General features: G+C 47.0%; 1 protein-coding gene across 2 annotated transcripts in view; it reads left to right on the top strand.

Annotated features, from left to right (window-relative positions):
* Positions 1 to 16,402, top strand: part of MLLT1 (MLLT1 super elongation complex subunit) — a 31,594-nt gene that overhangs the window by 10,998 nt on the left and 4,194 nt on the right. The window contains exons 4-11 of one of the 2 annotated variants that reach the window (XM_064396207.1): positions 4,545 to 4,688; positions 6,194 to 6,319; positions 7,533 to 8,079; positions 12,134 to 12,229; positions 12,934 to 13,045; positions 14,207 to 14,306; positions 14,488 to 14,559; positions 15,893 to 15,964. In XM_064396207.1, coding sequence (XP_064252277.1) covers positions 4,545 to 4,688; positions 6,194 to 6,319; positions 7,533 to 8,079; positions 12,134 to 12,229; positions 12,934 to 13,045; positions 14,207 to 14,306; positions 14,488 to 14,559; positions 15,893 to 15,964 — 1,269 coding nt within the window. The remainder of the gene's footprint in view (positions 1 to 4,544; positions 4,689 to 6,193; positions 6,320 to 7,532; positions 8,080 to 12,133; positions 12,230 to 12,933; positions 13,046 to 14,206; positions 14,307 to 14,487; positions 14,560 to 15,892; positions 15,965 to 16,402) is intronic. The other variant, XM_064396208.1, reaches the window with a different exon arrangement.

Below are 16,402 nucleotides of genomic sequence, written 5' to 3'. Positions count from 1 at the left end.
TAGATCAATCCTCCCCACAAAGCTAAAGGTCTAGTAGATTTTCATGTTATTCTGATATAAGGCAGATGATATTAATGCAACATGGATAAGATGTTGTATTAAAGTCTCTTTAAAGATGCTACCTCCTAATTTTAGTGCTGGAGATAAAAGCCTTCCAGGATTTACATAATGGATACATGGAACTTGGGCTTTTCCTATTAGTGAGAGGGAGATAAGCAAAGAAAGCAGAGAAATAGTTTGATTTTTCCAGTGAGGTTCAAAAGAAAAATAAGCATATTTTACCCCTTCTGCAAGCTATGTAGAGGTGATGTAGAAAATAAATAGAGAAATATTGGGAAAGGGGAGAATTATTTGTGTATGAGAGTAGGAACTCAGTGGAGACGTTGTAGGTGGGCTGCACATATGGCAGGGGAGGTGAAACGGGACCAGCTACAACTGCTGTCAGGGCTGGGCCAGCAGGAAGGGACTGGCCTGGGGAATGCTCCTGGGGAGGCCTGGGCCAAGTGTTGGCCAGGGAACTACTCCTAAGGAAGGTTGAAGAGCCTGTGTTTGCATGGGACATTTGATTTTACTGAAATTGCCATTTTGGGCAGGATGTGCACAGGTTTGAGGAGAGGAGGAGTAGCTTTAGCCTGTTGGAATTTACTCAGTGTTGCTGAAAATTGGGGAAAGAGGAGTGAAACTTGTCCTTTTGTCTGCCCTTCGAGGGAAACATTTTAGGTCTGCCCTGTACCATCTTCCTTCCCAAACCTGCAGCAATTCCCTTTGTCCTGCTGCTGTTGTCCAGGGAATCTTTGCTTTTACCTTTTCCTGTCAGAAATTAGGATGGATTATCAATCTACCCACTCTTTTATCTGAGCAGGGCCAAACCCTGGGCTCTGAGTTTTTGAGTAGCCATTCAGTGTGGCACATCCATAGGCACCTCCAGATGCTGAAAATACCTATATATTTATTTCTATATATATTTGCAGTGTGTGGCAAGGCTGTGTTTGCAAAGACAGAAGCTTTATCAGCCATGCCAGCTTCATACCATGTATTTGTAAGAGTTAGCAGATTATTAAGTGCTTGTCTTGGAGTAGTGAGTAGATAAAGATATGTATTTACAATAATCTATATTATTTATCCTCAAATAATTATTGTACTCATTATATATATATATATTTAATAAAAATATATTAGGAAAATTTGATTTTCAAGCAAAGTAATAAACGTCTGATGAAGGGAAGTCCTAAATGCTTAATCCTGGAGAATTTCCCAAAAGATAAGGGTGATTAATGGATTCCTGAGTATAACATAAGGCAGATTATTTCAAAATCTGAATATTGGGCTATTCCCTTTCCAGTGCCCTGTCTGGAAGCTGCTCCAGGACCAGTCAGACAGGTTGGACCAGCCTGGGAAGGGGTTTCATTTCTCCAGACGTTCCGGATAAATGGCTCTGTCAGGCTGGATCTATAGCAAAAGGGAAGTGGTGTTAGATGTTATAGTTATTGAATAACCATGAGCCTGCTTCCTTGGTGTGCTAGATTTTTGTAGATAATTTTGTTTTATGGCTTTCTAAAAGTGATTTATGAGCTTTATGCGCACGCTACCAGTGAAATTCTTTTGATTTGTGTTAAGTGGCAAAGGGCACACCCTGCCTTAAAAACAAGACAAGGAAATTTTAACAAAAGACTTTTAAAAATTCCTTCTCTTACGAAAAGTGCCAAAAGAACTTTAACCCATTACTTCAGAACTCAAAGGAAAAATAAAGCAGCTTCAGAGCTCATAACAGCTCAGTGGCAGGCGGTGCAGACAGGAAGCAGTAAAAATAAAACCTAATGTACCCAGCTCAGGAGATTGGAGGTGGAATAGGGGGATTCACTGGATGAAGGGAAGTTTACAGCAGCTGCAAATAAAAGCCCTGGCTTTGTGGTGCTCACTTGGAGTTTACTTCTCTGGCATCCTGGGATTTAAGGGGCAGATGCAGAGTGAGGTTCTGAGGTGCCTTGCTGAGACATCCCTGCCCCAGCTTAACCATTGCATGGCCAAATGAGTCACTGAATTTGAATCTGAACAATTCACAGTTAGAAATGGGTATGAACCACCCTTTTTAAAGCTTTTCTTGGATGTAGGGCCCTTCAGAAAAGCTTATAGTCTTGGGAGCAGCAAAGTCCCTTCCCTTGTCAGTTTTTCTGATTGACATCAAGGAATATCAGAAGGTGGAATTGTCTAAGAGCAAAGCTTGGCTTGTGTTTGTTGCTGAAGCAGGAGTACATGAAGGGTGTGTAGGATTGTCTGAACCAGAGTTTGGAGGGTGAGAAAGAACCTACTGTGAGTTGCAGCAGGATGTGTGGATCCCAACATGTCATTGAGAAAGGCTTTGAAGTGTGGCTTGTGGACTCAGCCTGGCTTTTCATTTAAAGTTAGAGGATGGGTAGGTCTGGGTCAATTGAGAGAGATTTTCCTTGTGTTTCTCCCCCCCTTCTTCCCCTTGATGGTTGTTTGGGGGGAAGAACCTTTTAGGGAGGACCGGATGGATTAAGCTTTGGAGTGGCCTGAGCTGTAATCATTAGCTGGGCAGTGAGGGCAGTAAAGGAAAGAATGTTTATTTGCAGCTTTTTGCTTTGAGAGTTTTGTGGTGGTTCTTTTAGGAGTGCTGTAATCTCAGCTATTCACTGGGGGGGTGGGGGCTCCTTATGGCCTGGGGGATACAAAGGAGATTTTAATGATCAGGGCACTCTGCTGGGGCTCATTCCCAGGGCAGTTGTGATCTCTGAACTGGAGGAATATCACATTAAAAAACTGCCTTAATTCTACAAAAAATCAACAGACATATGATAAATATTTTGGTGCTTGTGAAAAAAAGCACCAAAAAATGGGATACCCAGGGTGAGAGGAAAAGGGATCTTGCTGCCTCTCTCCTGCTTGGAAAGCAAATGGGCAAATGACAAAGCAGAGCTGGTAATGGGATGGCAAAACATCTCCTGACCAAAGCCTGCGACTGCTGAGAGAGCCAAGATTATTTACCAGGGAAAATAATCAGTAAACCAGGGAAAGCATTTTAGAAGCCATTATTAGGCCACATTTGGATTTCTATTCATCCTTCATTTCAGTTTATTAGGCTTTGAGGGACCCTGTGCAGCTGCTGTTTGAACTGCAGCAAGCGCACACGCAGAGCTCGCTAATGATTCAGTTAATGAGAACAGGCATGGAAAACAGGCAAATGACAGGGCAGTGTATTTTGTAAAGATTTTTCTTTTTCCTCCCATGTATCTGTTTTAGTAAACTCCTTTCAGTAGCATGTGGATCCTTCAGGACTTCCCCAAAAGAGGGTCTGAATACCTGGTGTTGGCAGCACGTTAATCTGAGACTCTTCTCTGTGTCTGTTGATGCCTGCCCCTGTTTGAGGGTGAGGATCCAAGACCTCAACTCCTAGATGAGCTCAGGGTGCTGATTTTGATGTAAACCAGGTGTAGCTACCACCCTTTGCATTGTTAGAGGTGTAGTTTGTCCAAGGAATGGCCTCTGCAGCAAACAGCAGGAACCGCGGTGCTCTGAAGCTGTTTCAACCTATTTTCAGCAAATCTAATGGCTGGGGCTGGGAGCCTGCAGTGCCTGTTCCCATCCAACAATGCCACTGCACCAGGAAATGGAGCTGCTGGAAGGGAATTCTGGAAAAGACTGCTGTGCAGCTGCTGGTGCTGCACAGGGAATGAGGCACGTGGGATGCGTTCATGGAAATGCGCAGGGCCCTGCCGGCCTCGCTGGGCTTCCCAGCAGAGCCCCTCTGCCACAGTGAATTTCCAGCTTGGAAATGCAAACTGCAACAAACACCAGGCAGTGTCCTGTGGATATTTGTAATACACAAGGAGAGTATTTGCAATTTTGGGGGTGGGGGAAAAAAAAAGAGGAGGATTTCTTCCATTCTGTGCTGCAAACGCAGCAGGTGGAACAGAGGCAGTGAGGCGCAGATGATCCCCCACCACTCTTACAAACTCTGGATTGCCTGGGTGAAAGTGCCCTTGGAAAGTTCAAAAGCCTGGGATATCTTCCCATTCAGCCCCTGCAATATGCATATTGAAAAGGATTTTACAAACCAAGCCATCCTTTTCCCATTGCCTTTAATCTTTTCTCGGTGCCCGCAGAGATCCTGGGAGTTCAGAAGTTGTTCCTTCTCTCAAAAAGGATTATGCTTTTCTTAATATTGATACTTAGAGTTGCTTCCCAAAGGAGATAGGATCTGAATTTTGGTGAAAACAGTAGTGCATAAATGAATCTCCTTTTCTGGGGAGACTTGAACAGCTTTAAGCAGACAATTTTCAGTCAAAATCTGTGTCCATGCATTGCTTTTGCAGTGAGAAGCCTCATGCCTGAGTTCCTGATGAACAATGTTAACCTCAAGCACAAACAGTTTAATTTCCAGCTCTCTGATCTCATGGTGAAAAACTCCATGAATGCAACACTTGGTGGTTTATTTGGGATTTTCAGGAGTGACTGTTCGCATCCCCAGACTTAGTGTGCTTGCCAAGCTTCTTCCAGTTTCCCAAAGCCTTTCTTGTTTTTAGGAGGAGCCCAAAAAGGTTTGTTTCACATATGACCTGTTCCTAAATCTGGAGGGGAACCCACCCGTGAACCACCTTCGTTGTGAGAAACTGACTTTCAACAACCCCACCAAGGAATTCAGGCGCAAACTCATCAGGGCTGGAGGGGTAAGTGCCCAGTTTGGGATCCTAAAAGGAGTGGGCTTGTTTTGCTCTGAGCTTTCTTTAAGGCCAGCAGGCTTCAAGCAGTATTCTACATTCATTTAAAAGATGACCCAGCCAGTTTTGACTCGTGGTTGCAGGGTTGCAGCACTTGCAGCAGCACAAATCCTTTGTTGGTGTGTGATTGGTGACACTTCTTTTGTCAATTTAAATGTGAGCATTAATATCAAAGCAGAAAACCCCTCTGGAAAGTGGGATCTGCTGTGGGTGTTGCCTGGTGCCAGGAGCTGGGTCAGTACAGAAGAGCTCAAGGAAAGAGAGAAGCTTTCAAACCATTCTTTATTAATATTTTTTTAAACTTAATAGTTAGTGCTTCCTGATCAATAAAAGACCTCTAAACCTGGCATGAGCTACTTATGGCTTAGATAATTTAAAAAAATAATGAAAAATTGGACAATATAGAGTGAAAACAGATGTGGGAGGGAGAAATAGATATTCTCTAGAAGACCCAGTGAAGTATGGGTTGCTACAGGAGCTGAACCCTTCCATCTGGGAAGGTAATGAGTAGTGATAGACTAAAGGATGGTCCTCAAATAACTGCAGGATCTGGGCAAATCAGTCCAAGCCACAAAGTACAAAAAGTTTTTAATGAGCCACAGGATGTCAAGGCCAGGTTGCACAGGGCTTGGAGCAAGCTGGGATAGTGGGAAGTGTCCCTGCCCGTGGCAGGGGTGCAATAAGATGAGCTTTAAGGTCCTTTCCAATCCAGACCACTCCATGATTCCTGTTCCACCGTGTGCCAGTGCTTTCCTGTACTGGGCAGAGAGAGGAAGGTGCTCATTTCAGCCCTGGGGTGGCTGGAACATCATCTGCTCTCTAGGATTTTCACAGTATGGTATTTTAGTCTTTGTGTACTGAGGTGTTTCAGCTGTTAATCACTTTTGATGCCTTTTCTCTGGTGGCAATTTTCCACAGAATTATCCTGACAATGTAGGGAAGGTAAGAAGGGAATTGTTCCATGGAGCTCAGTGTTTGTTGTTAAGATTTTGTGAAGGGAGAGACCCAAGCCCTGGTTTTTTTTTTCCTTTTTCCCCTGAAACAGTGAATTCAGCTTTTTGTAAACCAAGGAAATCTTGCTCATTCCTTCCAGATTTCTCTCCCTACCCTTTTTCAGGGGAAGAGCATTTGCAGCAGAACACACAGTTCTTGTCCAGAGCTTTATTGCCTGCCTGTGCTCAGAATATTGGCATTCCCTTTGGGAAAGACACTCGATATTGCATTGCTGCCTTTCAGTTTTGTGGGTTTAATATTCTCTATTTGAGGAGTTGCCTTGAAACTGAGCATTCCATAGACAATATCTTTTTATGGGCTTTAAGCAGGCGAGGAAAAAAACATTGAAAAGATGAATAATAGTGTGTTAATTGAGCAAGTGGCTTAACATAATCATGTGTTAATAGTTAATAGTCCGTGAGACTTTGTGCAGACATAATTTCCCTCCTCTTTATTCGCAGGTAATGGTGATGCCAGAAGGAGCAGAGACTGTTTCAAGGCCAAGTCCCGATTATCCGATGCTGCCCACGATACCTCTCTCTGCCTTCTCTGATCCCAAGAAGACCAAACCCTCCCATGGGTCAAAGGTCAGTGCAGCACATGTTTGGGTCAGCCTGAGGTGAGGGAGTCTTTCAGGCCAGGCTGCTGAGAGCTTGTTCAGCAGCTGTTCCTGGCTGCTGCTAATTCTGAACCTCCTTGTACTCTGCAGTTCAGTAGTTAATGGTGTGGAACTTGCCAGCCTCTAGGAGGCTTTTTTATGATCTGATAGACTTCTCTCCAGGGAAGTTTTGAAAAGAAAATTAAATGTGCCAGACTGGGGATTTTTGGTGAATCGTATCGTCCTTAAAGGGGGATGAAATCCTCTCTGCTTGTTGTGGTTGTGTCCCCGATGCTGAGGATGGAATCTGGGGCTCTCTCACTGTCTGCCATGCCCAGCTGCACTCCGAGGCCCTGCACCTCTTGGCAGGAAGGCTGAGTGGAGAGTCAGGGCAGTGAGTGTCCTCTGTCCTCAGGGCAGTGCTGGAGACAACATCAAACACGCTTCACTTGGTCCAGCCTGGATGTTTGTGTCCAGCAGTAGCCAGGTCCTGAGACTTCCAAAGAACCTCAAGTTTTTTCTTTTTTTTTCCCCTTATGTACTGAAGTTATTTTGGTATAATCCTACATGGGGGAAACAATCCCCAAGCAATGTGTTTTGGAGCAGATTACATGCACTGTGTCAGCCTGAACAGTCACAGGTATTAACAACAATTCATTTCCCAGTGTAATTCAATTCTGATAGCCATGTTCTTCAGGGCTCTAAGCACTCTGGCACTTCAGTTATGCCTTCTGATGTTATGAAACAGAGTGAAGATGACTTACCTGTTAGTGGCTGATTTAATTTTGGTCAGGAATTAAGCACTGGAAAATACAGCAGAGAAATAAAGGGCTCTGAGATGAGCTCTGGTGAAAATTGCCAGTTGCTAAAGAGACAGCATTCTCCTGCTCCCATTCCTCCAGGGTGCCCTGAGAGCTGCATCTGTTTGCATTGAGGTTAAACCTGAATCAAACATCTGTAGATGTTTCCAAACCTTTGACAAACCCTGGAAAGGAGCAGAACATGTTTCCTAAATGTTGAAGTGCCCACTGCCAGTTTGTGTGCAGCAGCTTGAGGGAGGTGTGGATGTTTACCTGGGCATGTGGGGGTGGGTTTCTGCACAGAACAAACGCTGCCATGTGATTTATGAGGATGTGTTTTATCATTCTGTGCAGAGCTGCAGTTTCATACCCAGCTTGCATGTTTCTGTTGCTGAATTTTAGGATGCAAACAAGGAAAGTAGCAAAGCATCCAAGCCACACAAAGTAACCAAGGAGCACAGGGAGAGGCCCAGGAAAGACTCTGAGAGCAAAAACTCCTCCAAAGACCTGGAGAGAGAACAGAACAAGCCTTTGAAGGACTCCTCCAGAAAACCAACTGAGAACAAACTGCCTAAGGAGGAGAAGGCACCTCCAAAAGCTGCTTTCAAGGAACCAAAACTGGCCGTGAAGGAGACCAAACTGGAGAACACCTCTCCAAAGGGGGGGCCGCAGCCGGAGTTAAAGTCTTCCAGCAAGAGGCCCTCCAACGTGGAGTCACCAAAGCCTAGTGCCAAAAAACAAAAAAAGAGTAGCTCCAAAGGGGTAAAGAATATCCTGGGGACATCTCCCAGAACCTCGTCTTCCTCATATCCAGAGAAGAAACAAACCAAGGAGAAGATGAATGCCAAAGTGGAAAAGGTAAAATCTGAGAGCGAGGCCAAGGAGATCAAAAAGCCTGTGGAAATGGAGGAGTCAAACTCAGAGGATGAAACTTCTTTCAAGTCAGAGGTGAGTAGGGATTTATTCTTTACCAGAGTGTGGAAGGATGATGTTAAATCCCTGCCTGAAAAAGATGTTAAAAATAATCTCTCAGAGAAGATAGAGCAGCAGATTGGTAAATGCTTAGCCTGGGTTGCATCTCAAATAAAATTCTTCTTTGAAACTCCAGTCAATATTAAAAATTCCTCCTGTGTGATTTAGCTCCTGTTTCAGATACAAATTTATTGAGATTTATCTGCAGGCAGTTACCTAAAAGTCAGAGTTTAAGGTTATGGTTCCTCGTTCATCCCTTGCAGTGACATCTACAGAGCTACAAGAGATAAAGAGACACTTTCTGCCTGCTCATGGTGTTAGTGTTTTAGAATGTGATCTTATTTCAGAAAAGAAGGACATCATCTCAGTTTTGGTAATGAAAAAACCCCAGTATTAAAATGTAAATAAAGCCCCTCTTCCTGCTGTGGCCTGTAAGAAATGTGCCATTGGCTGAAGCTCAAAATACAACCACATGCCACTAAATCTAAATAAGTTGTGTTGTGAAACATAAAACAAATTATGTTCTTGTACTACTATTTTTAAAAGCTGTCTAAATATTTTTTTCCTTTTTACAACTGAGAACATTCCTCATCCTCTGTTTTCTAAAAAGTGTTTTCCAAAAGAAGGCAAAAAAATGCAAGAAGGAACAGACATCCAAACTCTTGCTACTTTTCACTTGTATATTTGTTATAAAGAAACCATATATCTTGTAATAGGGTTCACAGGGTAATGTCATGGGAATTCTGGAACTGGTTCCTCCTGACCACTTTAAGAAAGGTTTATTTTATTAAGATTAATTTTCTAGGGACAGTTTGTATTATGATTTAATCAGCATTGTGATACAACACATATTGATGTGTTTGTCAGGAAGGAGTTTTTTTCTGCAGGACTCCCAGTAGAAGTTTATTGGGCAAGTGTTATTTCCACTCTGCAGAGAAGTCACATCCCTGGAAGAGTCCAAGGCCAGGCTGGATGGGGCTTGGAGCACCCTGGGGTGGTGGAAGGTGTCCCTGCCCATGGCTGGGGGTGGCACAGGATGAGCTTTGAGGTCCCTCCCCACCCAAACCATTCTGGGATTTTATGACTTCCCAGCTGGATAAATTTTCACATTAAGCATTAAGAAGAGGCAGTTCCTCTCTCCTTTTATCCTTTTACCAAAGTGCAGCAGTGCTCAGCAAGCCCCACATTTCAGTTCCAGATGTGCAGCTCTCCCTGCAGACCTGTGACTGTGCAGATCCCTGAGTGTCCTTCATTGTCCCCAAGGTGTCCCCATCCCCTCTGGTCCCAGCAGTGTGAGCTGATGGTGCTGCCAGGCTGTCCCTGGAACCACAGGGGGGCTCAGCATCTCCTGCCCAGTGTCCTGCCCTGTCCTGGCTGGCCCAGCTCCTGTTGGCTGCTGGGGACACTCCGTGTGACAGACAGGAGTGGTGGCAGTGGAACCTGAGCCCCAGGGCACAGCTCAGATGCACTGGCAGTACCAGCCAGGCTCTGGAGTGCTCTGCCCCCCGGGGATGTCCCTGCTGGTCGCTGCCCCAGGGTTTCTCCTGGCACTGCTGGGTGTGGAGCCAGTGGGAGCCACATCCCTGGATGAGGGAGCAGCTGGGGGTGGGCCAGGGCCCAGAAACTCTTCAGTCAGCTCAGTGCTGCAGCCAGGGGATTGTGCAGCAGCTCCAGGCTCCCAGCTGACATCCTTGCAGGCTGCTGTGGAGAGGAGCAGCCCTGCTCCCCTCTGTGCTCCTGGCCTGGCAGCTCAGGGGGGCACACTGCAGTTTCTCCTGCTGTTTCAGCTCCTGCTAGAAATTATTTGGCCTTTATTCTTTTGGGGGATTTTTTCAACTTTTTTTTTTCCTTCCCCCATCAAGTCCAGTTCCCCGAACTGGCTTCATGCTTGGCTGCCTCAGTGGGGGCTGACAAAAGGGGGAGGCAGGGATGGGAGGCAGTGCAGCTTTTTGCCATGGTCACATCCCAGTGACAGTCACTGAGCACACGGAGCGTGTCCATCTGCATCCTGCTCTCAAAGAGCTGATGGCCTTAATGGCAAAAGGAGAGATGGGTTATCTCCAACAGCTGCTGCTTAGCTCCTGTTAAGTTAATTATAAGGGATTTTTAAGGAGTTTTAAGGGAAGACCTGCAGATTACCAGGAATGAGGGATGCAGGATTGGAGCTATGGGTCAGGTGCAAGAGGTGTGCTCCGTTAGCTTGAAGATATTAATAAAATCCCACAATGGTTTGGGTTGGAAAGAGACCTTAAATATCATTCAGTTTTATCCTCTGCCGTGGCAGGGACACCTCCCACTGTCCCAGGCTGCTCCAGGCCCCATCCAGCCTGGCCTTGGGCACTGCCAGGGATCCAGGGGCAGCCACAGCTCCTTTGGACAACCTGCTCTCTCCGCTCTCCACTTCCACGTTGGAATTTCCCTCAACAGCCAGGGCTGCTGCAGTGTGCCAATAGACCTGATACTGGAATTGTTAAATCATTCTCCTTTGCTTCTGAACCCTTCCCAAGGGTTGCAATACCATTTTTGACACGTTCTACCCCTTCTTACAGTGAAATAATGAAAATCTTGCCAGTACTTGGTGACAGTGTGAGCAGCAGGACCAGGGCAGGGATTGTGCCTCTTTGTGCCTGTCTCAAGTTTTTTTTAGTATTAACCCTTCCTGTGTCAAATTATTTATCAGTGGGTATGTGTGATTCTTCAGCATCAGCATTTGGCAGCAGCAGTAGTGGATTCCTAGAAATGAAACAGTAAATCTGAAATGCTGATTTCCAGGGAATTACTTTTGAAAAAGCAAGATATTACAGTACTTTGAGAATCTTTAAACTAGAACCCGCCTGAGTACCAAAAAAAAACCAACCCCATTTAAAGGGATTTTAGGAGCTGCCTGGGGGCCGCGGGAGTTGCCGTGGCCTCTTCTGCCCTCTGGCGGTTCCCAAGGCTATTGCAGGTGATTGCTGCCGGTGTCGGATTTACCATTAAAATTTCCCAGTTTTACCCAAATTTCCCTCCTGGTTGCTGCTGTTACCAGCACTTCATTTACTCTTCACTCACTCTTAGTGCTCAGGATACTCCTGTTATTTCTGCCAAGTGCTGACACACGAGTTGGGGTCACAGGGGTTGAGTTGGTCCCTGTTGTTTTCACAGTTAAGTGGAGCCAGTACAGTGGATCACTCAAACTGGTCTAGAAACAGCTGGGTTTAAGATATAATAATAATAATTTAGAGTTAATTTTGGAGTCATGTGAGCTGGTGGGGATAGACATCTTCATGTCTGTGAAGAAAGGGTAGAGAGCTGCTGGGATTGTTCATTGGAGAAGTGTTGGGGTGACCTCATTGTGGCCTTCCAGTGCCTGAAGGAGCCTGCAGGAAAGATAAACTGATTATAAAGAATGGAGGGACAGGGCACAGGGAATGGCTGCCAGTGCCAGAGGGCAGGGCTGGATGGGAGATTGGGCAGGAATTGTTCCCTGGCAGGGTGGGCAGGTCCTGGCCCAGGGTGCCCAGAGCAGCTGTGGCTGCCCCTGGATCCCTGGCAGTGCCCAAGGCCAGGCTGGGCACTGGGGTTTGGAGTGACCTAGGATAGTGGTTTGGATTAAATCATCTTTAAGGTCCTTTTCCAAACCACTCCTGGACTCTGTGATTCTATGGCCAATGATCATTCTGAGGTTCAACCTTGTTGGGTACCATAAATACAATTTTTAAGAGGTTTGGGTAGTTGTGGGTTCTGTGCTGCTCATCTGCCACACTTCAAAGTAAGAGTTTTCATTTAAGTGTTTTTCAGATGCTCCATATCATCATTTGGGGGTTTGAACCTCGTGGTGTGAAGGGGTTTGATGTTGCTCCCAGGAGTGCTGAGCTATAAATGTTTTTATTCACCTCACATTTTGGTTTTTTTCTGTAACCCCAAGAACTGTGCTCAGTGATGGGTGATGCTGCAGAGTGCTCAGATGCTCCTTCCTCACAGTGCTTTGTGCTCTGGTTTTCTGGATTAGAAAGATTAAGATTCTTTTTCTTTTGTTTCCCTTTTATGGGGGGTTAAGTCTGTCCAGTCCAGCCCTTCCAACTCCAGCTCCAGCTCCGACTCCAGCTCTGACTCTGACTTCGAGCCATCCCAGAACCACAGTCAAGGTGTGTTGCAAGAACAGTTTGTTAAAACCTTCCTTGTGTAACCTTAAAATGCTCAAGAGAATTAAATGTGCTTTTCCAGCACTATAATAATACAGTTTCTTGCATGCAGGCATGTGTTGGAGTTGTGATGCTTCAGCAAGAAAAGGCAATAATGTTATAACATCATGAACAAGTATTTTTCTTCTCTTGGCAGCTAATTTATGAGTAGGGAATCCCTCTGGATTTGGTTCTTTCCCTTTTGGCTTTGGTTTCTGCCTCAGTTTATAAATGTGTTGCTGCTGCCTGATCTGTAGAATCACCAGAACAGTTCTCCTCCAATCTCATCTATGTTTTATTAAAAATTATAAATGTGCCATTCATCACTTTGCCAGTGTGTAACAGCTCCTTTCTCAGATCCCTGCACTGATAACCCAGAGAGGGAAACTGGCAACAGTAAATGTTCCAAGTGCAGCAAATGCTGTGCTGCTCCTGTCTCCAGTGACATTTAAATCAGCCCCACAGGCATGAAAAATGTCCTTTTGTTCTCGTTTGGGAAGGGAGGGGAGGCTTTGGGCGGGCAGGGAGTTGTAAAGTTTGTCAGCTCTGCCTTAGCTCCGAGCTGCACAGGGTGTCCTCTCCCAGTGCCACCTCCCAGGGGGCAGGACGTGGCTGGGTGGAGCTGTGCTGGTTGTGTCCTGCTGCTGAACTCCTCTCCACCTGCCCAGGCCCCCTGCGCTCCATGGTGGAGGATCTGCAGTCAGAGGAGTCGGATGATGACGACAGCTCCTCGGGAGAGGAGGCAGCAGTCAAAGCCAACCCCGTCAGCCGCGATTCCAGGTGGTAACAAATCCCAGCAGGGGCCTGGGTGCCTCCTTGCCCTCTGCATTTGGCTTTTTTGGGTGCTCTCCATTTGGAGGGAGGAATCAAAGGGCCAGGCTCTGTGTGGGAGGGGAGGAAGGGCAGATGTGTGGGGTCACTCAGCACAGGGTGGGGACACAGAGGTGGTGACAGCAGGGCTGGCTGCAGAGCACAAAGAGGGGGAGGCACTGGGAGGTGCTGAGCTGAGCTGGCAAGTGTCAGTGACTGAGCCCCTTCAGTCACCTAATTGTGACCCTCAGATCTCTGCAGAGCTGCTGAAGTGTGACACCTTTGATGTGCAGAGCCTAGGGGTCTGTGGGGGCCAGGCAGGGTGTGCTGCTCTGCTGCCTGGGGCTGACAGGGCTCAGCAGTCACTCTGTGCCCTCCCTGTGTTGGCTGCTCCACTCCTCTGGACTCAGTGACAGCTGTTTCCTGCTCCAAGCCCTGGAAAGAGTTGAACTTCACCTTTTCCCTCAGGAAATGCTGTTACTGCCCAAACCTGGAGTCTCAGTGAATACTTGAGCCCAAATTCTTGGCCCAGAGAGCAGCTGCACATTGGAAATGCTGGTGGTGGTTACCAAAACAAAGAAATATCCATTATTGCACCTGTCATCAAGGAAACAATAATGGAGGGACTTAGAAGGGTATTTTTGTAGACCTTCAGGGGATAACCAGTTTAGTTCACCACAGGTAGGATACCTGCCATATCTATAGGGCCAAAGGAGAATGAAAATAAATAGGAAATCTTAGAGATTACACCAGCAGGAACATTAAATGCATTTTTTGCTTGTGGAGGTGTCAGTGAGCCTCTCATGCAGGTACTTTGCAACACTGGGAGGAATTCCTGAACAGCTGCTGTCTGTGAAAGGAAGTGGTGCTTAGTTGTTCTAGGGGACTGTGGATGCCAGAGTTGGACTGCTGCCTGTAATGTGTCACCTAAAGCTCCCTGCTCTGGGACTGCAGGGTGACACCAGCTGGGGAAAAAGGGATTCTTGGAATCTCCAGTGACCCGTTCTCCCAGCCAGGGCAGTAGTCTGTGATGAAGAAGAGAGTTTCACTGAGCTCTGTGTGGCTCAGCTGGCAGCTGGTGATGGCTTTGCTGCTGCTGGTGATGCTCATTCTCTGCTGCTGGTTTTCCAGACTGAGCCTCAGTGACAGTGACAGTGACAACAGCGCCGACTCGTGCCCGCCCAGCCGGGAGCCACCTCCTGGGCAGAAGCTGCCCCCAGCAAACAACAAGGTGTGAAATCCCTGCTTCCCCCCTCCCCTGCTCCCTGCCTTGGGAATTCTTACTTGCACCACATTTTCCCTGTTGCTGTCCTCAGCTGACAGGTGATTTCTCCCTTTCCAGCACTCTGGTGTGACACCCCCATGTTTCCTGAGCTAATTTTGGTCCTGTTGTTGGTTTCTTTTCCCCTCAGGCATCTGGAAGGAAAAGCCCAGAGTCTTGTAACAAGCCAGAGAAGATCCTGAAGAAGGGAACGTATGACAAGGTGTGTCCTGTGGAGAGGGATCTTTCATGAGGGCCTGGAGGGACAGGGCACAGGGAATGGCTGCCAGTGCCAGAGGGCAGGGCTGGATGGAGATTGGGCAGGAATTGTTCCTGGCAGGGTGGGCAGGTCCTGGCCCAGGGTGCCCAGAGCAGCTGTGGCTGCCCCTGGATCCCTGGCAGTGCCCAAGGCCAGGCTGGACAGGGCTGGGAGCAGCCTGGGACAGTGGGAGGTGTCCCTGCCATGGCAGGGGTGGCACTGGGTGGGCTTTGGGCTCCCTTCCAACCCAAACCATTCTGGGATTCTGTGATTGAGGAGCTGAGCTTCACAGGATGGTTGGGCCTCACTGTGCACAAAAGCACCTGAATCAGCCCAGCTTGTTCATTGTTCTGTCTCAGCAGGGTAAAAGCTCGAGTTTAACAAAAAGCAGATGTTGAAAGGACAGATTTTGGAGAGTGACACTGCAGAAATTGTGTACATTAAATATCTGCAGCCCCAGGTGGTGGTCATAGGCAAAATGGTGAAATGGTTTTATTTGTTTGCCCTTTGTCTGAACCAATGGCCTGGTCACTGCTGCAGTGCTGGGGCACTTCATTAAAAGGCAGTTTCATCTGGCTTTGATCTTCTAAATTAAAGATTATTTGATGCTCTGCTTTGCAGGTTTAGTTGGAACCTTTCTTTGTTCAATGAAATTCCCTCCTTCCTTGCCTCCAGGGAGGGCAGAGCAGTGTCCATTCTGTGATTCACTGATTCTGTGAATCAGTTTTGCTGATACACACCTGTTGCTGGCTGCTTGAAAAAAACCTAAAATTAGGAAAAAAACAAACCACTCTTACCTAAGAACAATCAACATGTTGAGCCTGTGAGCAATCCTTCATTTCCTGTTGTGGTTTAGGTAAAACTGCCTGGGAGTAGAGTGCACTCCAAGAATTTTTCCTTACCTAAATGCAGATCATTGCTCAGTAGATTGCTGGGATTTTGGTCACTGAGGCACATGATGTTTTCAGGTAATTTGGAATTAATTAGGAGAACCCACTGATGAGGAGCTCACACTGATGGTCACCAAGGTGAACTTCACCTCACTGAGGTCCTTAAAGGTTCTGCCCAGTTCTTGGAGCTGATTACAGGTGTGGGTATCATTAAATTAAAAATAAAAAGGCCTTCAGAGCACTTGTATTTAAGGGAAGACCTCGGTGCCCCAGTACTTGAGAAGGAGGCAGTAAAATGTAGGGAAGACTTAGGAATGTCTGAAAGGGCCTCAAGTTCTTCTGATCCTCACTGGGGAGGTCCCTCTGGCAGCCTTGAGAAGCTGCACGTGTCCCTGTTTGTGTTGCAGGCCTACACGGATGAGCTGGTGGAGCTCCACAGGCGGCTCATGGCACTACGGGAGCGCAACGTGCTCCAGCAGGTACAGACCCTGTCCCTGCTGTCCCTGCTGTCCCTGCTGTCCCTGCTGTCCCCGGGATCTGCGTGTCCAGGGGCTCAGCCAGGCCCTTCCATGGAGCTTCTGCTTTGCTTTGAAAGCAAAAATACAGAGTGAAAAATAAAATCAGCTGTGCATGCAATGTTTTTGTTGGAAATGGTACAGGAGTGAGGTGTGGGCATCTTCCCTCTGCCATCCTGGTAGCAATCCCAAAGTTGGGATCTCCTGGTCTGACTGACAGCTTGGTCTGACTGACAGCTTCCTCCTGGGGAGAGCTGGGGGGGCTGAGCTCTGCTCTGGGACAGGGCCAGGAGCCCACGAAGGGCTGGAGCTGTGGCAGGGCTTGGCATGGAGCTCAGGGCAAGGTTCTTGCCCCCGAGGGTGCTGGCACTGCCCAGGCTGCCCAGGGAATGGTCCCGGCCC

The sequence above is a fragment of the Passer domesticus genome, chromosome 21, assembly GCF_036417665.1.
Source record: "Passer domesticus isolate bPasDom1 chromosome 21, bPasDom1.hap1, whole genome shotgun sequence".
NCBI classification, from domain to species: Eukaryota; Metazoa; Chordata; class Aves; order Passeriformes; family Passeridae; genus Passer; species Passer domesticus.
This window is presented reverse-complemented; position numbering and strand designations above follow the sequence as displayed.